Raw genomic sequence first — 27163 nt, 5'->3', positions numbered from 1 at the left:
TACAGGGGAATACAGATGAGCAGTAATTGGGTGACAGAGATTTCGTTGGAGAAACACTCTCTAGCACGTGTTTCACAGTAGGACGTATAGGCTGATGTGCAGTGCCATTGCTCACACTAATAGCTACTTCACATGCAAAACTCTTGCATTCATGACAGCTGTGTCCTATTATTTTAGCAGCATTCAGGTACTACAGATGTAGCTATGTAACCTGTTTTTGTCTTCCTGCAGATTTATGCTGCACACTGTGAATATTTTACCTTTAAGAGCTGGTTTAATGTTGTATGCACCAATATACTTGATGCTTATTATCACCATGCTCTGCATTTCATTAGTCCAGCATTGCTCCAATGTTTAAGTTAATTTAATTTAAGAGTTAATTTAGAGCAGGTAAGTTTCTGCTTTTAAGAGTTCCCAGGCTTTGGCAGAGTGCTTTGCTTTGCTCTGACTCATAAGATGAAGATGGCGAGATTGACAGTTCTCATATGCTTGTTCTCACCATTCGTTGCGGGCGACAGGAACTTTAATAGCCTTTTTGTCCAGATCGTTCTGCTATGCAGTGCATTCATAACATGTGAAGTCATAATATATCTTTTGAAACATGCATTCATTTGAGGGCACTGAGACAGACACTCTAACAGGTTTGTCCATGGAACTAGATTATCAGTGGGCCAGAATATATCTACTTTATAGCCTGTTAGTCTCCTTGATGTTTTGTAAGAGTACTTGGGCAGTGACTGTATCCTTGTTTTAAGTATACTGTTAAAACGACATGACACCATCATATTTATAGTCGCACGGCAGAATGTCCTGTCAATTAGAATTTCAAGTGGCACACGAAGGTTGATCACTTCTCACCCTTCTATATATAACTTGTGCTGGCCACCCTGGTCAGTTCTGTGATTTGAACGCTTCCTCATTTAAATCGCGAGTTTGCCTTTGCAAGAGGATAACGCTACAACTTGAACTGAGATTGTGGGTGGTGTCAAACAGGTCACTTGTTATTATAGCCTGAATGTTCCCTGCAATGCATGCACTGTCCATGCAGGAATCAAGCTAGCTGAAATCAATGTTCAGCATTCACCTTAAAATGTTGTAGTCCCACTATGTTGGCATTTTTCAACTCAGTGGTGTAAATACTGACTAAGGATTAGGACCAGTGCTACTGCTGCCTTCGTGTTCATCTGCACAGTGTTAACACCAAATGCATTATGTTCATGACAGCATCGGCATCAGCAACCGCTGCAGCAAATATCAGTACTAGGTGTTGGCACGATCGACACCATTAATCGCTCAGCACGGTCAGGCTCGCTGCCAGTTGCAACATTATGCAATGGTGTCTGTGTTGCAGCCACATGCATTATTTGGCCACTAAAATACTGTAATGTTGTGGTGCTCACACTGTGAATAAAAATTGCTAGGCAATAGTACCGTGGCCTAGCCATGTGTCTGCAGTACTGAAAGGCTGCTGTTAATGCAGTCTGGAGACAAGCGACATTAATGCTGGCAGTGAGTGTATGGTTAATCCAGGATGAAGGCGGGACTGCTGTCCTTTACTCTGTTATGTGTTTGCAGTAATCTAATGCTTGTCCAATTTGTTCTTATAGCTGCTATGCTGAGCTTATGAGGTCTTCTGTTGTGTTAAGTACTATTAGTTGAGGTCAATAGCTTTGCTTGCAGCTGATCTGGACCTTCTCTATCAACATGGTGGGATTTTATGAGATCCCTAAAGCGACATCTTCGATGACGCAGTGTCGAGAGACAGACTCGAGAGGGAACGTCTCCGGTTACCTAATGTAACCTCAGTTCCCTGATAGGAGGGAACGAGACACTGCGTATGCTGCCATGTTACATAGCTCAGAGACTTTGTCAGCTGCGCTCAGCTTCAGTCCAAAGATTCTGAGGCTCTGTTTTGTATGCTTGAACGCCACTGGCAGGCCAATTCTCACCCACAGGATTTCATTAGGCTTCGGTAGATTCGAGGAAGGAGAGGATAACCCCAAAGAGACATATTTGATGACACAGTGTCTCTTTCACTCCTCTCAGCAAATCAAGGTTACGTTAGGTAACCGGAGACATTTTGATCAATGCATGCTCACACTGACTGCACTTCTTTTATCATAAACAACAATGTGCAGATGTACATATGATGCAAGTAAGAGATTCATTCATCAAACAGTGCATAGACAGCTTCACTGATTATAATGGGAGTTTTTTTTTAAGTCCTTAAATTCGCACTAGACTAAAGTCAGTCATACTGTACTTCAACAATGAAAATGTTTTTTGCTCATGTTATCTGTATAATTTTAATCTGTAAAATAACTTTTTTTATTCTGATCAAGTTAAATACAAATCTAGTTGTATTAAAATGTAACATAACACCAATCTGTTATGATGTGCATTGTTAACAGATTACACTAACACTAACATGTATGTATATATATATATATATATATATGGGGTGATACACTGGGGACACACTGCCTTGGTGGTCTTATGGCAGAGATTGTCCGTGCTTTATTTAAACAATGGTTTTTATAGGGCATCATATATCCTTTAATGTGTGGCTAAGGACTGGAGCTGGGAAGATTTCTAGAAAAGGTATTCTAGATGAAACACAAGAATGCCCTAGAATCTGAGATGTAGATACAGCCTGGCATGTGAATAATGGTTTGACAGAGATTTGCTTAAAGGTGTTTTAGCGTCCACATGTATGGAAGGGTCCATGCAAGCATAAGACAATTGTGTAGGGTTTCTACATTCTTCAGTAAAGAGTAAATGAATGCATTAAATCTAAACAAAAATATGCACTCAAAGCACACATAATAAATAAATAAAAACCTTAATAAAGGTAGTTAATGTAAGAAAACATAAGAAAATTAAAGAATATAATTTCATATTTCCAGAAACCTCCCTTTGGGTAAAACTGGTGTAAAATAAAGTAAACAAAATTTGTATCAAATTGTAAAAATAAGGAAAGTTTTCTGTAGGACTTAGGTGAAGGGTTGGTATAGGACAATAGAAAATACAGTTTGTACGTTATAAAAGCCATTACACCTATGGAATGTCCCCATTTAGGTATAAGTAATTATATGTGTATGTGTCTGTGTGTGTGTGTGTGTGTGTGTCTGTTCCTCATCTAAATGTATGTTTTTACCTTAATCTTACAGTACATTATAAACCCTTCTGATCATTTATTTTGTCTGTCTCAAAGGCACTTCTCTCTTTTCTGTTAAGTCACAGATGTTTTTAGTTTTGCTTACCCAGGCAAAAAAGAAAAATATTGGCAAGAAGAATTTGGTGACATGAACAGAATCTGAACTGCAAAACCGAGCTCTAACACAAAAATGTATTACTGGTAGAAGAAAGCAGATCGTACAACTCTACTGTTGAGAAAAAAGCTGATTATTATTATTTAATCTATAGTTATTCACCGTCTTCTTACGTGCATTTATTCATGCCATGTTTTATCTGAGAGGTGAATAGGGGTCGGGCCAAAGGGAGGAATGCTTCACATAATGTCCAACTATACTTGCAGGTCAATAGTTCAGTCCACTAACACATAGACATTCTTACATTTCTTTCAGATTTCTCAGCTTGATTGGTTGGTTCATACTACATTAATGAGGAGAATGTTTCTATAAAGTCTGCGTGGATGTGTCGTTCTCCATTTTATGTCTGTTTTAATGCACTCCTTTTTAGCTGGTGGATGTCTGACCTGATGAAAAAGTCAACCCTGAATCAGAAAGATACTATTGTGTTTTTTACTATGTTTGCAGGTATTTACAGCTATGAGAGGAAAAATAGAAACAGATTGAAAGATATTTTAAGTATGTGACAAACAACAACATAATTTCCTAGTCTCACAACAGTGAGTATTTTAGCTGCAGACCAGTCAGTCTGGGCATCATTTTGAGGTTGGCGGGCATCAGATCAGCAACATTCCAGTTTTCATCCTGAAACAAGCCTCAAACAAGCCTGAAAAAGCCCTAAATGCCCAAACAAATCCTGAAGTCCTGAAGCAGCTTTCACTCCACCCCATGTGTGCTATCAGTTGTGAATCTGATTGGGTGCTTTTTATTTGGGTGGCAGTATATGTTGAGAGTGATTGCTGGATTTGGCAGCCTCATATGAACTTTTTAATAAATTCTCAGGAAGTGTTACTGGTCTACAAAGAATGCAGTATAACTTGTTTACTCCCATTATTTATTAACCTTCTCTTGTTTTCTTTAAGATAAGACACAAAGGCTTTGAACTTGAATGTTATCTGAGTGAAATAATGAAGAGTTACTCCCCACTTTTCACTACACCTGGTGTTTCATTTTGTCCTTCTCATTATATTCAGAATATTGGTTCCCTGCATACCATTTTTCATCAAACAGCCACAGTATCATATATTCACTGTATTCCTTATATCTTTCATAACTCTTTTATAGACAATATTAACAGTTAATCGTTATATTTTGTGTAAGGATATAAGCTTTTATTTTATGCTATAAGGATATGTTACATCCTTAAGAGATACTCCTGCTCATCTTCATACATTATACAGTTAATATTTGAATATGTCCATTGATATATTGTTTTTTTAGAATGTTTATCCTGTTTACTTGAATATTTCCTTATACTGGTTCACAGAGTATATGTTTTATGACCCTAGTAAGGTTAAAAACTTAAGTGGAAGTTAATGCTGGTTTTCTTCTTTCAGTGATGATATTTCATTAAATTACCATTTCTTAAATGCTATTAATACTCAATAGCATAATTCAGTACTCTGTTTGACTTATGAAAAACATTTTCACAAGGATGTGGAATGTCTGCAAGAATTTACAGGAAAAAAATAGTTGGCGAAAATTATGTTGAAAGTTGATTCAAGAGAAAATAAATAGTAAAAAGCACAAAATATGTTCATTCTTGTGAGTGGTTTATTAAGAATGCATCCTCCAGGCCCAGAGAGGTTTAGGTTGTTAAAATGTCATTCCACTGACACCTACAGGGTAAACGCTGTAAAACATTCCAGAGTGTAATTACTTTATTGCTTCAATTTTCATTCAAACTCAGTGCTACACGAGCATTTAATAAAAAGCAGATAAAATGGCATGCAATATTTCTAAATATTCAACAATCTTTAAAATCAAACTAACAAACAGAAACAGAGCCAAACCAGAGATGTAAATTACCTTAAACAGTTAAGAACTCACTCCACAAGAGACAACCATATTCCCATGCTCCAATGTGAATAATTCTGTATACACTACATGTCTATATTATTTGTTTTTCACATTTCTCTCTTCTGTACACAGAAATAGTTTTTATCGTTCAAGAACCTGTGATTTAACCAAAGCAGTTAATTAGGCTAAACAGGCTAATAAGGTGTTAGGACAAGCAAAAAGAAAAAAACAGTGTCTATATCTGCTTTTCTTTGTTTAGTTCCACAATTTTCTCTCCATTCTCGCCTCATTCATGACTCACTGAGGTTGATCACTGTAAGGGAAGGGGGCAAAACAGTTAAACAGTTAATCATCTACACATACAGAATGAATCCCTCTGTATCTATGTGCCATTTTTGTTCCTACATACAGCATTAAATATTGAAGACCAAAATTAATCAAAAAAAAAAAAAAAACAGCTCACGTTTGTTAATAAATGATTATTACTCACATAGTTTCATAAGAGCTGTCTTTCGTTTTGAGGAACCGAATGGCAAAAAAAGCCCCAGCCTGCAACACCAATACCAGGATGATTCCTCCGATGAAGCTGGACAGGTCAAATGAAGCTTGAGAGAAATCAGGGCCTGATCCAGAGGTTGTATCTATTTTTGTGAGTGTGTTATGAAATAAAATGAAAAGGAAAATGCAGTAAACAACAACAAAAAAACAGGCATAGGATTCATATAGTGGAAATCAAATGTCTCACCTTTGCTACCATCATCAGCGGATCCACCATCTGCTACAATAAACAAATATACAAACACACGTTCATTTGTATATACACACACAAACACACACATTTATTTGCAAATACACACATTTTTACTCACTTTGGCACATGCCGGTCTCATTGTAGACAGAGCAGCCCCCAGAGTCTTCAGTGTCATACATGCATCTTGTGTCATTTCCTGAAAGTGAAACAGATAACACTGACATTCAGTCACCGTCTGGAATTTATCTGCTTTATTAAATAGCTGAAAGTTTTTTCTTCATAAAGACGTTTAGTCAGCTGAAACAACAACAACAACAACAACAACAAAATGCTGATAAACAAGAGTATGAGTACAACCTTTCATCCGTCATAGTCTCGCATTCATTCCTGTTGAAGATCTAAGATCTATGGCGCCATCCAGCGGTATGGTATTTTTAATATTTCAAGTGCTTAAATCACTGGAACTGTTGTCTCTGAACAAGTCCACGCTTACTGTTCACACGGGGGTCACTTATGACTTATGTACCCACCTTATTTTTAAAATAAGAGCGGGCGAGGCCATTTTTAATTCAACTTAAATATGCGATGCGAGACCTCCGCTGTCAGACGCTTCAGGTTGTTTTAGCTGCACAAAAACAGTTCGCTATGCTGTTAATCATACACACACTGGTTTGTTGAACAACTATTTGATCGTTTACAGCACTTGTTTCATAGGCAACTGATGCCATCTTGCGTATCAGTAATGGGCTGAATACATACTTTAAAATGTAGTAAGTTTGGTGAAAAAACTAGCTAGGCAATGTGATAACAGTAGGCGAAGACCTTCTACTTCTAGCGAGATTTTACCATTGCATGAGGCCACAAGAGAGGATAGGAAGTGAAGCAACACAACTGGTAGGTAACATGCCAATGAAAACACAATGAATTTAGGCTTACAATCAGATTAAATTATGTCAACTTAAATCAATGACTTAAATCATGACAAGTAAAATGCATGTCATTCAGTCTGTGTTCTAAACATTCTGTTGAGTGTTTATTTTAGTGTGGAAAGCACGTGTGGACGTAAACCTAGTTGTATTTTAGATATGGGTCTAAAAGAGCAAGAGAGAATGGGTTAGAGAGTTGGTTGCCTTGGCAACAGAGCATGACTAGACGATGCTGCTTCTTGTTGAACATCTCTCTCTCTCTTAATGTCTCCTCACATGTTTCCAGGAGGGTAGATAATGGTGTTGAATTATTTACTAAGACTGATGTCTGTGTGGACGGCAGCTCTAACTGCGTGTGTGCCTGTGCTTGAATAATTCACCGGGTTGTTCCTGAGATCGCTCTCCGTGGCTAGGATCACATGTCCTTCAGTAGGATCCTCTGTAAGTGTGTGTGCGCGCACAAACAACAGAGACATTGCACAGGAGAATACATTTAATATCATATGCTACATGTGTTCTTTTACCGTCATTACAACTTTGCCACACACATCTTGTCAGGTTGAGGGCCGAGTCTCCGTTGATGCAGCCATTACACGAGTTAAACTGAGAACAGTCCCCAATGGATGAATCTGTCAGTCCATCAAGAGATAAAACGTGTAAGCTTATATTCTCACCTGCTCACATGACACATATGTCTGAGAGAGAAAGCTAGAAACGTTATCAATTAAATGAAAGATAAATCACATTGTAAAAGAGAGAAAGAAATGTTGTGCTGTTCTGAATTGATACAGATGAATCTCTTAATAAATTAAAGTGTTGTTCAGCAGCACTCAAATGCAAAAGAACAAAACAGACTTACCACAAGACCTGCTTTCCTAAGTAATGCTGTCTTTTTTTTCAGACTTGACAAGTTTGACTAAAACCGATATTTTATACAAGAGAACTGATTTATGAAAACGCACACATAAAATATTTAGGTTGCTGATTCAATGTTTTGAAATAACTAACATTTATTTCTAGTGAGCTAAAATCATTAAATAGAATGATTAAAATAACAAAAAAGAAAAGTTGCAATTGAATATGGCTGACATCAGAGCAAAATTTTTAGGCCAGAATAATTTGCAGAAACATTTTAGCTAAAACAATCATTTAAGTTTAAGATACTTAAGCAGTGACATACAATCTCATTGTTGTATTGACACTTACCTGAGGTTTGTGAATTGGTTATTATAACCTGCGTTAGCAGTACAGTCCCACAGAGTGCGGCCCACACACACCTCATTCTCAAAAAATCGTCAGTAATCCCACCTGTAATAAACACAAACTGTGATCACAATGCTCAAAGCTCCTCATTTACAGAATATGTTGACTTAAATTATCAATAAAGTGACTACATATGACTGGAACACTATTTAGCTCTAAATTAGTCTTAATTTTTTCTAGTCAGACTTACTCTGCTAAACACTGACTCCAATAATGCAACTAAAGTTTGATACAAGCACTAGACACCAACAAGTTGAAAATGAAACACTTAATGAACTGAGAAACAACTTAACCTGGCTTCATAAAGCTTAAAGCTAGTAACTTAAAGAGTAGAAGTCCTAAACACACACGTGCCTGTCAAGTAAATATCCAGTCCTAAATGTCTGTGTCCTCCAGACGAAAGGTCGTTGTGAACTGTGAGGAGTGTGTGTATGTGTTGACGTCATGTCCTCTGATTCAGTGAGACTGGAAGGTGTGTAATGTGAGACAGGTAACATGGCAACCAAATGGCAAATGACCATGTCTTGATATTCACACCACTGGAGATATTTTGCCTTTTCACAAGAAGATTGCAGAAATTTGTCACACCTCACTGCAGTCACCAGCATGTCCATACTGGTTCTTTCTATTTGACTGTCTCTATGGTGGCCCAGAAAGTTTAAGCATTGTAGTGTAAAAGACTAAACGGCTGTGTGGATGCCATGTTATAAATATTTTGAAATAGACAAAAATTGTTATATTGCTAATGTAGGTTTTTAAAATATATTGCCATACATATATTTTCAATATGTTTTAGTAACTTATATTACTTACTCATATTTCCTCATTTATTTCTTGGCCATTTTATATGTGATTTATTGTATATTTTCACAAAACATATCACAATCAAACATAAATAAATAAAAAATGCATTTTGAAATAAGAAATGTATTTTCTTGCTCCACTAAAGTACATTTTGTAATATATTTGGCATTTGAAAGTTTAAATGAAAGCTGTGCTTTGTTCAACACAATTATTTTCTTCAAATGGAAGAACAGAGCCAGGGCAAGAGAGCCAGAGTTTGGCATAGTTAGTTACATAACAAATTCTCCTTTCACTATCTCTCAAGTCCTCTGCATCCTCATCCTCCTGGATGCTCATTTTTAAAATTGTAATTAGAAGTCACAGCATGATAAACTAAGCAGAGGAGGCAATGATATAAGGAGAATGTATGTGTAGGTGTGGGAATGCTTGCTTATGTAGGAGGAAGCAGTCACCACTATCATTGCCACATCTGGGATCAATCCAAATCAGGTCAGCATTTGCATTTTACAATGAATTCAGTGCCTACCCACTGTTCAATTAAAACCCACTGAAAATCTTCCTTACCCACACCATCACTACTGATTTGTAATGTCTCATGACACACAGACAGATCAATAGGTAGTGGCAAACCGTGTGAATAGATAGAGAGTGGGCGTCCTCCCCATGGAGAACTAGGTGCAGAGAAATAAAGCCGCGCATGCGCTCTGCAGATATTAGGTAACTGGGAGAAATTCCGCAGTACACCCCCCACCACACGCACACACAGACTTCCCGCCAAATAGAAGCTCAAGGAGATACAATGGTGAAATATTGTGGTCTTATTTCTAAACGTACATTTCTAAACATATAAAAATATTTTATAAAGGTTATCAGGGATAGATAAAATAAACACTCAAAGGGCACCAGCTGCTAATCCTGGAAAACAGTTAGCTGCATTTAGAAACCTGTAACATTGTGCAATGACCTTAAGAAGGTTGTTCACACTCATTGTTAAAATGTAGTCTTGTTGGTGCACTCTAATAGGTTGACTGAGTGATTTCAATTGACACATAATATTGTTAATTTAAATGTATTATTCTTATTTTATTGCATAACATTCTTTTACCAACAAGACCCCAGTTTAGTCAGTCACAGCAGTTCTTAAAGATATATTGTTCACAATCATCAGTTGACACTTACAGCTACTCTCCCTGACCACAGAAAGCTTAAGGTGGTATTGCTTATAAGCTAGTGACCACCGGAAGCGCATGTCCTTTTATAGAGAACAAGAGAGTTTCCCCCTGTATTTTAGCGCTCGCCCACCTGCTTCATTGAGATGCAGAGCCACGCGTGCACTGCGACGCCCACGCGCCAGATTTGCCGGGAAGCGCCATAATCTCCATTATCTGCAGAGAAATTATGTCATAGTTATAACCTTCAGTCATCCGAATAGTAACATTTAAATAAATGGCAAATTAGGCTGATGTGCGCGCGCGAGTTCCTTGTGTGCGACAGTGTACATTTTAACTTTGTCATTTATAAAAAGGTTATAGATGAGCACGTGGGATTTTATGGTAGAGGTGAAATTAATAATCGTAGATTTGTCTAACGTACCCCAGTAGTGCGGCACAATTTACGTCACAATCAATGAAGCAAGCACATTTTCAGCACCATGGACAGCAGTGACTCACTCTCACATTCTGTCTCAGTCACACTCTGTCAGGCGCATGCAAATCACACGCGTGACTCGGTCAGCTTTTTGTATTTTGAGATAAGTTTACTAGTCATAAATGTTTATCAGTGATTTTTTTTTTATCAAGGCCCAGTGTATTTTGGTCCACGCAGGGACTGCCTTTGACAAGGCCGTTTGATTACACTTTTGTCCTCTCTCCCGCCGTCGCAGTGGGCGGGGTGAAAGAATGCGGTATTTTTATGAATGAAATTACGACAGAGGCTGGTGTCCCTGATAGTCTCCTGATTGGTCGACCGGGGCAGAATCGCCCCTCATCATCGTAACTGACGTCAGAGGGGAATCGGTGAGGGTATAGCTCACAGCCCACTGGAGCTGAGTGTTACTTAGAAGCGAGCGAAAGACCGCATACAACGGAGCTACAAAGGAACCTCGCTTTGCAGGAAGAACCAGATATCGTTTTCTCAAGAACTGGATTTGCCCCGGTTCTTCACCGGCAGCTTGAGCTCAGATTTCAGCGCGCGCACCAAGAGACCTTCAGCTGGATGGTGGTGTGAATAATTGTCCTTTGCCATCTTCTACAGCTTCCGTAAGTCTGTTTTATGCATATTTATCTGTGAATTCTTGTTAAATTCAAGGTGACAAGCTTTGCTGTCAGAAACTCGCTGTGCAAATACATCAAGACCATTAAAGGCAATACGGGATGGCATTCTTGGTGCTCGTGTATTTTACATAACCTAGTATATTACATCAGTCTGCTTGAAGAGCGCTTTGAACTAAAAAAAGAGTGATTCCCAACCATGCGCACGTTTAACCCTGCAGGATTCAGGGGATACCTGGAAATATTAAGTTCGCTTATAAACCTATTCAAATTATGACTTGAGTGTAATTGTTGCAAGTTTATTTGAATTAATACTAATGATAATGCCATATGAATAATGTGAGTTAAAGATATTTCAAAAGGTGGCAAATACATGATAGCTTAAAGTTCAAAATGACCTTTTCCGTGAGCAATGACTAAAGAAACATCAGTGTAAATGCACATTACATATAAATTAACAAAATACCACATGACACTGAAACACCCAAATAAGGCAATATGAAGTTAATAAACAACAAATGTAATCTTCAACAACCCAATATGCATAAACCTAATATACAGACAGAAAAAGAAAGACGAAATATAAATATTTTGGTGTATTATATAGAAACTGATGAATAATATATTATAATGTGGCAGCAAAGCCATTTTTGAATTTTTTTCAATATTAATAATAGTAAGAAATGCTTCTTGAGCAGCAAATCAGAATGATTTCTGAATGATCATGTGACACTGAAAACTGAAGTAATGGCTGCTGAAAAATCTGTTTTGTCATCACAGGAATAAATTATGTTTTAAAATACATTAATAGACAACAGTTATATTACATTTATTATAATGTATGCATTTTGAGACTGACTATCAAATTATAACTTTCATTAGCTTTTGCCTTTGCCAGAATTTCCAGTAGTGTGCAAACTAGTGATGACAATTTGAATATGATGTTGTAAACTGCTGTTCATCTTACTCTGCATGTCATTATGAGGTCAGGCCTTGGGAGTGGAGTGCAGGAGCTCTATTGCTTAACAGAATATGTGACAGTCACTGTCCTGTGGATTGCGTGACTACATCTTTTCTTACTCTCCCACAGTAATGGCCCTGAATAACTCTGAAGTGGGCTTAGAAGTCATCATGGCGGTGGACCAACTGTTGGATCTCACCCCTAAACCCCTGGAGGCCACAGTGATGACTCCATGGGACGTGGCCATGTGCATATCAGGAGTCCTGATTTGCTGTGAAAATGCAATCGTTGTGGCCACCATCTTCTCCTCGTCATCTCTGCGGGCTCCTATGTTCCTGCTAATTGCCAGCCTGGCCTGGGCGGACTTCCTGGCAGGGGTGGGGCTCCTTTTGCACTTCCTGTCTCGCCGGTGTGTGTACTCAGAAGCTCTAGAGCTGGGGAGCGTGGGTCTGTTAGTCAGCGCGCTCAGTGCGTCTGTGTTCTCCCTGTTGGGAATTTCCCTGGACCGTTTCCTCTCACTACATCATGCTCTGACTTACGGATCCGGTCGCACGCACATGCAAACAAGCTGCGCTCTGGCCGTTGGCTGGACTCTTGCGGGTCTTCAAGGTGCCCTGCCTGCCATGGGCTGGAATTGCTTGCACGATGGAGAATCCTGCAGCGTTCTTCGCCCTTTGACCCGAGTGCACCTGGCGACCCTGTGCATTGGCTTCCTGCTGACCTTGGCTCTGATGCTGCAGCTCAACGCCCGTATCTGCCGGGTTGTACTACGCCACTCACACCAAATCGCCCTCCAGAGACACACACTCCCATCTGCGCGCACGTACACCCGCCGTCGGGTTCACACACTCGCCCTCATCCTCGCCACATTCGCTAGCTGCTGGATGCCCTTTGCCTTGTATGGTCTCTTGGCCGACGGATCGTCCCCAGCTCTGTATACTTATGCCACATTGGTTCCGGTCACAGGAAACTCTATGCTGAACCCACTGATCTATGCCTACAGAAACACACACATACAGAGAGTGCTGCGTCAGGCCTGCTGCTGTTGTCTACCAAACACACCCAACAAAAACACACACACTCCCAGTGATGTCTAACATCATGTGCTGTAAGCACATCTGAACACTTCAGAAGATTCTATGGTGCCATTCAAGATTCTGTTTTACATTTTATGTCGGTTCCTGTTTTGGAATATCAATGTGCAAGTTGCTCAATCTCCCGTCTCAACATGTTAACATGACCACTGTCAGTGACCTGATCTCATCTGCTTCATTTTATTAATTAAATGGTAAAAAGGGTTTATATAACTGTGTGTGCCCTTTTTTATTTTATACTGAGCAGACTGCCACTGTATTCTTTTAGCTAGTTGCCAACTAAAAGGGTTCATGCAGAAACCCTCCTGTCTGCTTTAATGTCTCAGATTTGTGCCTCATTTTACATCCTCTGAAGTTCAGAGTTTACTGATGGAATCAAAATCATTTGCACTTTACAACAATGACTTGACTTTTAAACTGAAACTCGGTTGAATATTTTTTTGTATTAAATGATCAAATTATTTGCCATTTGTTATTTTCACGTTTTTTTATACTTAATAAATGTCTTGTTTGCACTTACAATGTATTAATGTTGCACAAAATGTCCAAATGTATGAATGAATGTTATGTTGTTGAAATGACATGTTTTATGGAAAATGTTTATAATGAATAAATTGTAACTTTTGTACATTTTCTGTTGTATTTCTTCAGCAAACTTTTTTATCGTATCAAAATTAAGATTTGAAATACACAGAACAAAATTATAAATGCAACACTTTTTGCCCCCATTTTTCATGAGCTGAACTCAAAGATCTAAGACTTTTTCTATGTACACAAAAGACCTATTTCTCTCAAATATTGTTCACAAATCTGTCTAAATCATTCTTAGGCTATGTCCACATGAAGCCAGAGATTTCCCTATACAATCTTTTTTTCCCCCTCGTCTCAAGAAATATCTGTGTCCACACAAAACGACATAACCACCACAAAATGATGTAGTATACATGCCAGACCAACATGTGGCACTGTAATTGTGCCATAGAGATACACTAAAAATGGAGAAGACGACTTGGACTATGCCTCTCTGGAACCCGGTTAAATAAAACAACGGTTTCACTCTTCCAAAATGCCTGATCCATGTGGACGAAACGCCTATACGATTCAAAATTTATGCATACAGCAAAACGCGTCTCCATGTGGACAGGGCCTTATTTGGCAGTACATCCAACCGGGCTCACAACCGCAGACCACATGTAACCACACCAGCCCAGGACCTCCACATCCAATCTTGTCTGAGACCAGCCACCCGGACAGCTTCTGAAACAATCGGTTTGCATAACCAAAGAATTTCTGCCCAAACTGTCAGAAACTGTCTTAGGGAAGCTCATCTGCATACTCGCCGTCCTCATCGGGGTCTCGACCTGACTGCAGTTGGTTGTTGTAACCGACTTGAGTGGGCAAATGCTCCCATTCAACTTTGGAGAGGTGTTCTCTTCATGGATGAATCCCGGTTTTCACTGTACAGGGCAGATGGCAGACAGTGTGTATGGCATTGTGTGGGTGAGTGTTTTGCTGATGTCAAAGTTGTGGATCGAGTGGCCCATGGTGGCGTTGGGGTTATGGGATGGGCAGGTGTATGTTATGGACAATGAACACAGATGCATTTTATTGATGGCATTTTGAATGCACAGAGATACCGTGACGAGATCCTGAGGCTATTGTTGTGCTATTCATCCACGACCATCACCTCACGTTGCAAGGATCTGTACACAATTCCTGGAAGCTGAAAACATCCTAGTTCTTGCATGGCCAGCATACTCACCGGACAGGTCACCCATTGAGCATGTTTTTCAGTTCATGCCAATATCCAGCAACTTTACACAGCCATTTAAGAGTAGACCAACATTTCACATACCACAATCAAAAACCTGATCATCTATATGTGTAGGAGATGTGTTGCACTGGGTGAGGCAAACAGTGGTCACACCAGATACTAACTGGTTTTCCGACCCCACCCAGACCCAAATTTTAGAGTGGCCTTTTATCGTGGCCAGCCTAAGGCACACCTGTGCAATAATCATGCTGTCTAATCAGCATCTTGATATGCCACACCTGTGAGGGGGATGGATTATCTCGGGAAAAGAGAAGTGCTCACTAAGACAGCAGATTTAGACAGATTTGTGGACAATATTTGAGAGAAATAGGCCTTTTGTGTACATAGAAAAAAACTTAGATCTTTGAGTTCAGTTCATGAAGAATGGGGGCAAAAAAAAAGTGTTGTTTACAATTTTGTTCAGTGTATTAACCAAAATAAATAAAAAGTTAACTAAAACCATAAAAACATCCATTACTCTAAATTAAATATTGAAAAACATGTCTAATTTCCATTTAGTTTAACTAAAATAACTAAAACTGAAATGAAAATTAATATAACAATTCTAAAATATATACAATAAATGAAAAATAAATTTAAAAAGAAACTATTAAAAATGGAAAAAAAAACAACAACAACCCTATAACAATAACATTGCTATTAATATATAGAATGATGTTACATGTGTTTTTATGCAACAGTAAAAATAATTTATTGTGCAGCAGATATTTTTAATAACTGGAAGGTTGTGTTGCTGAGTAGGACAATTTTTTATAACTCCTCTGATTAAATTATATTAAACCTTAAAATACTGCATAATGAGTGACGGGTGGTTTGGCGTTGTTGTGCACCGTCAAGATAGGTGGGCGTGGTTTCAGCAACTAACTCCCACCTTTTTTTTTACATTTTCAATTATCAGGGAGTGATGCGCTGCCAAAATGGCAACGGCCGGCTCCACCCACTTTAGGCTTCAAAAACACTATGTCCATGTTTTTATACAATCTATGGTCCAGTCTGTGTTAAAACGCCACTGTCAGTCAAACACATATCGCCTCTATGTGTGACGTACAGACAGACATCCGAGATTGGCTCGATTTGAGAACAGGGAATGGTTTAAAGACATTCAAAAAAAAAAAAAAAAAAAAACACTGGGTGGATTTTTAGCATTAGGGTGGTTGTGTACACACACTGCCAACACACATTTCAGTTCAAGCTACTTCTGCATGTAGCATGTCTATTGCATGCTGCTGTAGAGTTTGAAGTTTCTAAAAACCTCTGCACATGCAAGCTCAAAAACGTAGGGAAAAAAAGATCTGCTATGCACAACACTCTTATGAAACATCTGTAACAGCAGCCAGACAGACACACTATTAGATTTAAGATTTTATTTCAGTTGCTGATAAAAAAAAAATTATAATCGTAATTATTACCAACATACATCAAATGAAACAATCTCACTTTTCACTGATTTCAAAATCTGGCATAATTTCTAAAAAAATTTGGCATTAAAACAGGCATTATGAAGCAGGCACTTGGGCTAAACAAAGAAAAAACTACTGGTAGTACTGTGAGGCTGACACAAACATCATTCAGTCAGACCTGAGGGCTGCCAAACAGCACAGACACAGCTGAATGCCATTTAAACCGATAAAACTTTTGGTCATGGAGAGTGAATATGTACTGCAATGAAATACAAGGTTGTTTCATCCTACAAGGTGCAAGAACTATCATAGACACAAAACAACTTACTATTTTAAATATCTGCATTATAAAATGTCTCTAGTCTTGGCTTCAAGGAAGGCTTTAGTTGATTAGTTAATACAGAGTAATGTTTAATCATGTGGGATTATAACAGAGACGATACTGATGCATCAAAAGGAACATATGGAAGTACACATACACACACATATACACACAAACAGTCTCTGTTTACCTTTGGCCACATTATACAGAGGCAGGCGCTCTGAAAAACAAGAAGGCTTATCAACTAAATAATTAATTTAGATTAGACTCAACCATCTGGACACACAAATGCACACACACACACGTTTGGCCCGCTTCCCCTTATTTGCATTTGGCCTCACTGCAGGTAAACAGGTAATATGAGAAGTGTGAGGTCTAAAAGGAATGATCTTAATGACATCACACAGGTGATGAAAAGCGGAGCGATAGCTTTAGTCAGACCACTCTTCATCATCAAATTCGGATGAATCATCCTCAGAGTCGCTGCACTCCACGGCAATGCGACGAGACAGGATGGCTGCGACATCATTGCCCACGTGATCCCTCTTCTCCTGCTCTCGCTGTTCCTCCACTTTACGCAGGTTAAATCCTACACACACACAGACACAATTGCAGAAAGCTCAGAGAGATTTTATGAAACATTTCACGTGTAGAAATGATCTGAAAGCCTTCTGGCATTAATATCTGTTTTATGTAAGATAATCATAAATGTTCAGTAAGACATTACTCTTCAAACATGGCATACACTACTGTTCAAAAATAATATTTCAATTAAATGCTTGTCTTAACTAAATCATCAAAAGAATCCTTTTAAAAAAACTGTATCGTGGTTTAGCTGCACAGCTATTCTCAAAATTGATAAGAAAATGTTTCTTGAGCACCTAACCAGAATATTAGAATGATTTCTGATGGATCATGTGACTCTGAAGTTTGAAGTAATGGCTATTAAAAATTCATCTTGTCATCACAGTAATGAATTAAATTAAAATTTTCTTTCAAAGGTGTTTTTAAGTCAGAGTTTAAGCACAATAAACAGACACACTTCACTTCTGTCCATGACACATTAGCATTTACACTACAAATGCGATGGGGCCACTTGCGTTTCTGACATCCGAATGTGGTTTGAGCACAATCATGAAATGTTTCGGATCCCATTCACACCTAAATTTAGCGCTGACCAGAAACATGTTAATTTAATTTCAAGTCAGTAAATTTACAGTCAGCATGTTTGCATGCAGAGTTACAATCAAGCCGCAGAAGGCTTATGCTTAATTGAATTAGAAGCTGACTATCCAAGTATATGAGATAATGTCATGGCAATTAAAGTTATGAGACAAAAGTCTTTTGAATATTTATTTTCCTACAGGAAAAGGTCTACATGCATCCAGTCATTCAGGGTTGGCTGTAGATTAAAAACAAAGCGGAAACACCCCAACTCAACATTTATACCTTCATCAAGTGCAGATTCTCTGATCTCATCCAATCATAATGCATATTCAACATATACTGTTTGTCCGTTTAAGGTGTCTAACCATGTCCTCCAAATAAGTTTCTAAGAATTCAGTGCAAACTATTTTCTAAGTAGCCAGGACATCTAAGAAACTAAAATAACTTTTCTGTCACACACAAGTCTTACACAAACATATCAAAAAGATTTTCTGTTATCCCTCAGCTCACTGAAATCTCAAGCATACTGAAGCTCTCAGAGAGACTTTAGTGCAGTAAAGCAAATAATACAGAAAATAAAATTTCCTCCACAGATACAAAATGTAATCAAATATCTGAAGGATTAAATACCCAATGTGCATTGTTTTGGAAGGGTGTATGCAATGCCAAGGACAACTGTAGACCAATTAATGTGTATACATGCTAGACGAAGCCAAGCTACAATCAAATTATCAAGGTCTGTTAGTCCAATTTCACGAAAAACTTTTCAGGCAAACTAAAAGTGCAGTCACATTAATGCAATAGGTTTCAATGTTCAATATCAAACCTGCTTGGAGAACTTTGTCTTCATGCTCGCACTGTATTGGAATGACTGGATTTCACCCATGAAACATAACTTTGCAGTAGGCTTGCCCTCTAATAGTCCACTAACCGTTAGTCAACAAGAAAAGGCTTGGTCAAACAAAAGTTTATCAGCTGCAGGAAAAACCACAGGAAGTGGTGAGGTCACTCATTCCATGATGGACAGGTCATTATGGCTGGTCTTTGTGGTAATATATCGGGCAGGACATCTAGCTGCATGACAGATTGTGGGGCTGGTTCACTCACTTGCTCTTAAAATAGGCTACTCTGTCATTTTTGGTCATACAGATAAGAGTAATACATCTTTCAAATTGATAAAGACTCTACATTTATTTGTGTGCACTAACAATAAAAACAAAATATTGCACTTTTGTAAAATAACGTAAGCAAACAGGGTGCGCTTTCTGCCATCTCAGTCTGTGAACTTGAGCGCGAAACTCGGTGTATACTTCCCTTAGGCTAAAGACATGAAGAATATATCTACTGAGAGTGAAATGCCTTCTTTTAAATAAACCCGTTTAAATGGAAAACAAAAAATTATAAGATTACGTAATCTGCATGAAACACGCATGTAGGCGCATCCTCTACTGAGGAGATAGTGAGTCAGTGTCGCCAACTTCATCTCTTAAGCCGAAAACAAAAAAAGCGCCAATTTATCAAATGATTAAAGTGTTCATGCAGCCTCATTACGGTTTTCACTGAAAAATTCATGACCGCTATTTCTGCCGGTGTGCTGTAGCAAGCTTTATGTGTGCGCTTGAGCGAATAATATGCTATGTAGGTCTATTAAATTCGAATTATAATGATTTAAATGGTTTATTAATAAACATGCGATTAGTCGACTAATGCTTGAATTGAACGACTACTAATCGATCCGAAAAATCTTTAGTCGAGAGCAGCCCTACTTAGCAGTGGTAAATGTGATTATGTTCTAATTGTTTAATCAGACCGAATCAAACTTCTAAAGAGTAAAATGTAAAAGTATGTTGGTATGTTACCTTGACGGATAGCTGACAGAAGGTCACTGCGACCATCGCCCTGGGCTGCAGCAGGCTGGGCTTTGGGTGCGGCAGGAGCAGAGACTCCTCCTGAGGGAGGTGGGGCTGGAGCAGAGGGTGGAGGAGGGCCTGGAGGGGGAGGCGGAGGGGGAGGAGGAGGTGGACCACCTCCCATGGGGGGCGGTGGAGGAGCTGGAGTACCATCTTCCATGGGTGGTGGAGGAGGTAGGGTGGAAGCAGAATTGCTGGAGAATGGTGGGGGAGAGGGGGGCGAATCGAAACCTAGAGGTGGTGGAGGAGGTGGGATCATGCCACCAGGAGGTGGAGGTGGCGGTGGTACCAAGGGAGGAGCCACAGTCGGACGGCCTGGAGAAGAAGACATCGCTGGTGGAGCGGGTGGAGGATGACTAGGGCTTATAAGACTACTACGCTTCGGAGGAGGACCTCCAGATACATCATTACACCTGCAATAGGAACACGTTTGTCAGCTCAAATATGAATCTGCACTTGATACTCAACATGAGAAATAGCAAGCTATTTTAAGACACTTACGGGGTGTCTGGAGGTGGTGGAGGTGGGGGGAAGTCCTCTTGCATTGGAGGTGGGAGAGGAGAGCCGGTATCATAGCTGTAGGAGTTAGTGCTTTGGTCCAAATAGCTATCAGAGTGATTAAAACCATCATCACCAGACCCAATACTGCCATTCAACACTTCGGAAGAGTTGCTGTTTGTGACACAGAAACAGTAATGTTAAAGATAGAAATCAAAAATATCCTCCAACAGTTGTGCCGTGCCATGTGTTGTGGTATTAACACATTTCAAAATCAGATTCTACTTAATATTAGTTTAGACATACTGTATATCAGGTAGAGCACATGGCAATTACCTTAAGGAATACTCAACTAAAGCTGTAAACTAAACTAGGAGATTACTGTAATTCTATTAAAGGTTAGAATTAACAAGAGTCCAAATACATTTATTTTTGTATAAAACATAGATATTTGTAGATATTTGCATAAATAATAATGTTTCTACTCTATGTAAAAATATGAATGGAGGTATAATTTTTTTTTTTAACTTCAAATAATGAAGACAACACTTACATCTTTAGTGAAAAATAATGAATAATAATAGCTTGTAATATAGTGCATTTATTTACCAAAAGTTCCTCCCTAAAGTAATTTTTTATAGCTAGCTAACAAGCTATGGACACTTTCCTGAGGTAAATGCGGTATTAAGTGATATGCTGTTCTCAAGCTGTCTTTCCAACAGCCGAAACGCTGATCGAGTTACAGCATGAAACCTGATATATTTCAGTAAGTTATATGGCTTCTTTCAACATAACTAGTAAAAAGGAAGAGATGATTGGTTCACCGCTGCTTGAACTGAGTGAAATTGAACTACAGTGATCGGTCACGCCAAAATGACATCTATGGTTCGAATCTGGTATAAAATTGACAGTATTTGGACTTTGTTACAAATCAAAAGTCACAAAACGTATTGCAACTATTGGATGGGACGTATTCTTTTGTTGACATCTTTGCTCCACTGAAAAGAGCATTGACCCAAGACAATAATCGATACTGGTTCATCAAAACTAGAGGATGGATTCGAACCAGTTAATCAAGATTGTCGGTCTGGCCCTAGTTTTTCTTACCCCATGGCATCGTGTTTGGGTACAACAAACTCCTCCCCCATTTTCCGGCGTTCCCATTCATCTTTACGTGTTTTGATCTTTCGCGGGTTCAAGTTCCTTCGGTTAGGGTTGTCATCTTTCTTCTTCTGCTCTCAATGAACACAGAAATAAACACAGTTAAAGAAGCTCATGCAGTCTGGATGGTATTTTGAGTTGTTACAATACAAGTGTACGCATGAATCATATTTTTATGTCCCACCTTATGTTTGCGTTTCTCTTTCATAATGTCCTTGGTATCTTGAAGCATTTTCTCTTTCCAAAGGTCAAAGAAATAAGACGGATCAGTGTAGAACTTCAGAGCCTCCTTACCATCCTCCCTGAAAAACAGAAAATTACCTTTAATCATTTTATACTGAAACAAAATAAGCATATTCTGAAGCAATACAGTTAATTTATTGTGATGAATATAAAGAGTTTTACATGCAAATCCTACATTTTATTGCCTTTATATGGTCAGTACATGGAGGTCTCATGTGACGGTGTGTTTACCTGTAACAGCTCAGATTGTTGAGGGGTGGTGGCTGGTTGCAGGTCAGATAGGTCTCATAGATAGGCTGCGGTAATGATGCCCTAATGAAGAGCTGCTGATCCTGGATGAAATTGGAGTGGAAGGCTTTGCGGCTGGTAATTGCCTGAAGAGAAACTGGAACAAGAAAGCAAAAATAGGTGAAGAAAGGAACAAAGAAAGATGATAACATTTGAAATTAATTACAATTTTGCATCATTGTCACTGTTAAATAAAAGCTTTTTTCACACTGGACACAGATATTTATGGCTACTGTAATTTTGCATGTGATAATATCAAATCTATATTGCCATGATGAATTTGATGCCAATAAATACAGGGGAGTAGATGGGAAAAACCACTAATTTTGCCTCTGCTCAACATCAATGTCACATGAGCAAACAAGAGTGAATTCAGACACATCTATAGTTACGCTACTGCCCTTTGTGTATGGCGTTATTGTGACAGGTAATGAGAAAGCACATGAAATCTGATCTGATGGTTCACACTGAAATGCTTGAAGAAAAGGTGTACGCACTTCTAGAAAAAAAAAAAAAACTTAAATGTTGCTAGTTAAAAACAAGTAATGTTATGACCATCCAAATTGCGGTTACAGCTCAACATTAACCTTTTGTGGAAAAAAAAAAGATTTTAATCAGATTTCAAAGCACAATAACACTATGTAATAATACAAAAGAGCTTAAAAAAAAAATAATAACTTTAAAAAATAATGCATAAAAAATAATACAAAAGAAAACAATAAATGAAACCCACAAACAAAAAAATATTACTACAAAACAACTTAACCAAAGTGTTGTATGCTGAATAAATAAACAATACAAAATATGCAACAATACAATTGTACTTTGCAGGAATCAAACACTGCACTATCAATTCTGTTTTCTGTAGCAAACAAGTGTGGTCCAAAAAGAGATTTTATTAAACCAAAGCAAAATATGACTAATATGCGACATCATTATAATGAAAAATTTGAGCATAACCCAATATCTCTCACCTTCCTCTTCTTTAGGGTCCAGCTGGGTGACTTTGACCTGCAGCTTGTCCACTCTCTCTCCCAGCGTGTTGACCCGTTCGGCAAATGAGCTGGCCTGGACAAACAGTTCCCCGAACACATCCTCTGCATACTTACCTATGATTAAACCACGGCTTAAAAGCAACAACACACAACTAATTTTCTTCAGTATACACCCTATTACACGAACACTTACTTAGTGATCCAAGTTGGCGAATTATGTTGGCAAGTGTGATGTTGGTCACACACTCCAGTTCACTCTTGATCGTATTTGGCAGTGTCTCGCGACAGAGGTGCCGAGGTTCGATGCTTCGTGTCACCAAAGGCATGATGGAGTTTATCTGTCACCTTCCTCTTGAGACAAAAATAAAAACAACAATGCGTTACAATTTCTGTCATTAGCTGGGCTGTAAGAATCTATGACATGGGCGGGTGATTTTCCCCCACACAGACACTCAGATGCTATATTTGTCCAAAGCAGAACCAAAACTGCTGCGGTGTTTCTTCTACCAATACGCAACTTACATACTAATTTCTGCTAATTACACCAGCAAGCAACTTTCCTTTAATACTTTTTGTTTTCTTGTTATTCAAAATGTATGTATATTTTATTTTAAAAGCAGTTTCATGGTTTTTAAAAGGTCACCAAACAACTGGTCATAACCTTTCACCATGTTATGGATCATTGTAAATAACCTATTATATATATATCAATGTTAAATGTACAGATAGGAATAATTTTATGCATTTGAATCTGATTTTAATTTTAATATAATTCGGGTTAAATTCAGAAAATGATGCCCGTGCATCACGGAAGCAATGTTCACCCATCAGACTTCCTACACGGGGAGGGAGTGACTGAGGCTCTGCTTCACAACATACCAGCCTAACTTTGTTGATGAGAAGATAAGATCAAATCAAAGTTGTTCCTGGTGAACTGATGTCCAGTCCAAAGTTAAAGCTACGACGATATCAAATTGGCATAGTTAAAAATGTTTCAAAGTCTGGTAGCGGAGGCCTAAACTCTCCGAGGCGTCAGTGCGGAGCAGGAAGTGATTAGCGTTAGCTGCCTGACGTTACATACAGTCAACTCGCCAACCCAACTGCGACTCTTTAAAACTTCACACACATATAAAGTACATTTCTTTCTTACCTCAATATATAAATGGATTTGGCCTTAGATGCCGAGGTCTTTTGGATTTTCAACGACGTCAGCAATACCATTCCCTGAGATTAATGCCGTCCATAATTTTCTAAACCGACAAAATGTCTACATACAAGAACTGCAACAAGCGCTGTATATGGCAGCTGCAGCTCAGTCCGCGTTTGGTAACTTTTCATTGGACGATGCGTGTTAATCCAAAGATACTATTGGCTGATGCGTCCGTCAATGACAGTAAAAGGGCGGATATAGAAACTGGGCAACTCCACCCTAGCGGCTTGAAAACATCTGTGCGCAGTTTCTACACGGAAGGGAGAGCTAATCAACATTCCTGAACACCGGGCCAGTCCGAACAAATCCGAAACACGGCGAAATTCAGGCCATGGTCCTCACTGCAGAACACAAGATCCAGGGGGCGTGGTTGGATCCAGATCCAACTCCTCCCAACTTACATACATAAACCTACCCGTCTTCACCCCCATCTCCCAGAGCTCTACCCCTAAACCTACGATCTCCACCCCCTAGAGGTGGATTCAACTACTCCTCCTGGATCTTGTGTTCTCCAGTGAGAGGCTACTGAAATTCAGTGGAGAAAAAGCCACAATAAGTGATAAAAGATCAAGGAATGTCGTGATTTGTCTTTTAGCATTTTTTGTGACTCAAATGCAGCCCAGTACTTCATTACTCACCGAAAAACAAATAGGACAACATTTTATTGTGTACAGGTTATTTCATATAAAACAACTCACCTGTAAAATATTATAAAATATTGGCTGTTAAAGGATTATCACAGCGTGATAGATTTAATCACTGCAGTACTGTTCACAACCACTAGACGGCACTTCTTAGCCTGTGGAAAGACCTGTGTTTTAGTTTAAAGTACTCTTGGCTTGGACACACTCAGAGTTTTGCTTCTGCATCTAAGCGTCTTTTGCAGTGATGTTGCAGTTGGTTATCTTAGTCTACTCGCTTGTCCTCATCCAACTGAGTGTGTATGAGCTGTGAGAGTTGGTCAGTTTGTGTCTCAGCACTATGTGTCCCAGGCTCTGTGCCGAATGCACGAGTTGGAGTCCTGAGATGCGGAAGGCTCTCAGTACACAGTCCCAGAAACGCAGGACCTTCTCTTCAGCACCACCCACCTCAAACCCCTCCCACTGCAGATGAATGGTCAGAATGAGCTGATTGATCTTTCTGAGAGTTCCATCCTTAATCCCGCTTTCTATGCACCATTCAGCACTCTCCAAATCCATACGCAGAACACTAAATGAATGTGACATAATGGGAGCAACAACAAAAAGCAAGAGATTATACTTAAAAAAAATTGGATTAGTATGAAATCAGTTTTTTTCTTTTAATGAGCAGTGATTAAATATAATAAACATATACCCTGAAGGGCAACTCATCTTATGAGTCACTGTTGTGAGGACGCCCATGAGTGAACCCAGACTTAAGTACATAAGGTGGTGATTCACTACTGATTCAGCACTGGACAGTGAGTGTGGAATTATTTTTTGATTTACTAGTGCATGTAAGAGAATCTTAAAATGAGTTTATTTGGTTGTACATACCATGGTGTGGCCCAGGGAGTCCCTAATGTCAAGCAGGCTGTTGTACATTACCCATGAGGCCTGCATGATGGCGTGGATTTCTCCAGTCTAACCAAGCCAGATGATTCTTAATAGATCCAGGCTCTTGACTCCCTCGACTGCCGGGGTCAAACCGATGAACATCACACCCTGTATACACCATTGTGTCTAAAACACAGCATCCTTCCCATCCCGACTACAAAGATACAGGCAAAAGATTCCACTCATTTGGAACAGCCTGAAGGATCCCTGTGAACACTTCAACCAATTACTGTTTCCATGCATCAGTCATGACTTATCGAGGGAAAAAGCTGCAGAATCTGGGACAACCTTCAGCTTTTTTTTTTCTTCTAGAGATTATATTCAACAAATCCCACCCTTCCAGCTTAACAAGGATACCTAAATAGCCATCATTCTTTGAAATAAACAAGCCTGGTCTTAAATGTGCTGGCTGTTTATTGAATCCCTAATGTTAAAACAGAAGAGTCTTTTAGATCAGGTATCACCTTATACACAGACCTCAGGAATTAGTGTTTATAGCACTAACAAGCATTAAAAAATATTAACAGATGTCAGATGAGATGATATACAGTATTTTTCCTAAATGGATGTTATTAATCTTCAATGCATTTTTTTTTTTTGGACCTCATAATAATTTATTCTTAGAGTAAATTTCTAATTAACTGTCTGAAATAAACTTATTTCTAGTGAGATATTCCAGACTTCTAAAATAATTTACTCGGCTTAATTTCTGCCTTACCCACCCACTTTTTCAGCAGCCTTGGTGTCGGACGTATATTCCCATTCATTTTTCTAATAGGGATTTTTTTTTATCTTGGTTTAAAAAGCCGTGAATCAAACCAACCAGCTACAAGGAAACACAACATTACAAATTTGATTTGAAGCACAAAAGTATTTGAAAATCAGACTTAAAGACAAAAATGAGGTTAAGAACTACAATCGCATTGGATAAATAATAGATAAATATAAAACTATTAATTTAAGGATGCTGATTACGTACATAGAAGAAACATTATTTCACAATTATTGCAAAATATGCGGGTGGTAAAGAATTATTTGGGCACGATTTGAGTTGTGTTGTTGTTTTTTGCAGAATCATAGCTAATATAGTTTTCACCAGGATTTTCACTATTAAACAAATACTTTAAACAAATATATTAAAGGAAAAATATTTGAAATAATGGGGGCTAACGGCTTCAACAAAGGCATCTATTAACAGCCTCGTAGCTCAAAGTAGGTCTGTTATAATTACAAATCAGTTGCCTTATGGAGAAAATAAAAGGGATTTATATTTCCAGAACTGGACTGTTGCACTGACTGCAAGCTTGTATAGAACCAA

General features: G+C 38.6%; 3 protein-coding genes across 3 annotated transcripts; 1 reads left to right on the top strand and 2 right to left on the bottom strand.

Annotated features, from left to right (window-relative positions):
• Window positions 1–4928: 4928 nt before the first annotated feature.
• On the bottom strand, window positions 4929–8540 carry LOC113061970 (CD164 sialomucin-like 2 protein). Its single transcript, XM_026231474.1, has 7 exons — window positions 8302–8540; window positions 8055–8156; window positions 7373–7477; window positions 6041–6118; window positions 5917–5949; window positions 5662–5812; window positions 4929–5484 (listed from the first exon to the last, which is right to left on the bottom strand). The coding sequence occupies exons 2-7, from the start codon at window positions 8128–8130 to the stop codon at window positions 5469–5471; spliced, it is 459 nt and encodes a 152-aa protein (XP_026087259.1). The 5' UTR covers window positions 8131–8156; window positions 8302–8540; the 3' UTR covers window positions 4929–5468.
• Window positions 8541–10706: 2166 nt separating this feature from the next.
• Window positions 10707–13859, top strand: LOC113062116 (G-protein coupled receptor 12-like). Its single transcript, XM_026231723.1, has 2 exons — window positions 10707–11173; window positions 12276–13859. The coding sequence occupies exon 2, from the start codon at window positions 12278–12280 to the stop codon at window positions 13241–13243; it is 966 nt and encodes a 321-aa protein (XP_026087508.1). The 5' UTR covers window positions 10707–11173; window positions 12276–12277; the 3' UTR covers window positions 13244–13859.
• Window positions 13860–16426: 2567 nt separating this feature from the next.
• On the bottom strand, window positions 16427–24372 carry LOC113062115 (wiskott-Aldrich syndrome protein family member 2-like). Its single transcript, XM_026231721.1, has 9 exons — window positions 24209–24372; window positions 23252–23407; window positions 23038–23172; window positions 22007–22160; window positions 21717–21834; window positions 21479–21603; window positions 20375–20545; window positions 19823–20286; window positions 16427–17385 (listed from the first exon to the last, which is right to left on the bottom strand). Exons 2-9 carry the CDS (start codon window positions 23382–23384, stop codon window positions 17228–17230), a joined length of 1458 nt encoding a protein of 485 aa, XP_026087506.1. The 5' UTR covers window positions 23385–23407; window positions 24209–24372; the 3' UTR covers window positions 16427–17227.
• Between the last annotated feature and the right edge of the window lie 2791 nt (window positions 24373–27163).

The sequence above is a fragment of the Carassius auratus genome, chromosome 44, assembly GCF_003368295.1.
Source record: "Carassius auratus strain Wakin chromosome 44, ASM336829v1, whole genome shotgun sequence".
Taxonomy (NCBI): domain Eukaryota; kingdom Metazoa; phylum Chordata; class Actinopteri; order Cypriniformes; family Cyprinidae; genus Carassius; species Carassius auratus.
Note: the sequence above shows the minus strand (reverse complement) of the source record. Positions and strands in the feature narration are given on the sequence as shown.

Bases quoted from the DNA above. Each gene is read 5' to 3' on its own strand.
- LOC113061970 (XM_026231474.1), bottom strand. From the start codon at position 8,130: ATGAGGTGTGTGTGGGCCGCACTCTGTGGGACTGTACTGCTAACGCAG. The intron at 6,119-7,372 runs GTAAAAGAACAC...TTTCACTTTCAG, and splicing joins GTGGCAAAGTTGTAATGACG to GAAATGACACAAGATGCATG. The intron at 5,813-5,916 runs GTGAGACATTTG...TCACAAAAATAG, and splicing joins CGCTGATGATGGTAGCAAAG to ATACAACCTCTGGATCAGGC.
- LOC113062116 (XM_026231723.1), top strand. From the start codon at position 12,278: ATGGCCCTGAATAACTCTGAAGTGGGCTTAGAAGTCATCATGGCGGTG.
- LOC113062115 (XM_026231721.1), bottom strand. From the start codon at position 23,384: ATGCCTTTGGTGACACGAAGCATCGAACCTCGGCACCTCTGTCGCGAG. The intron at 21,835-22,006 runs GTAAACACACCG...TCTGTTTTTCAG, and splicing joins AACAATCTGAGCTGTTACAG to GGAGGATGGTAAGGAGGCTC. The intron at 21,604-21,716 runs GTGGGACATAAA...CATTGAGAGCAG, and splicing joins AAGAGAAACGCAAACATAAG to AAGAAGAAAGATGACAACCC.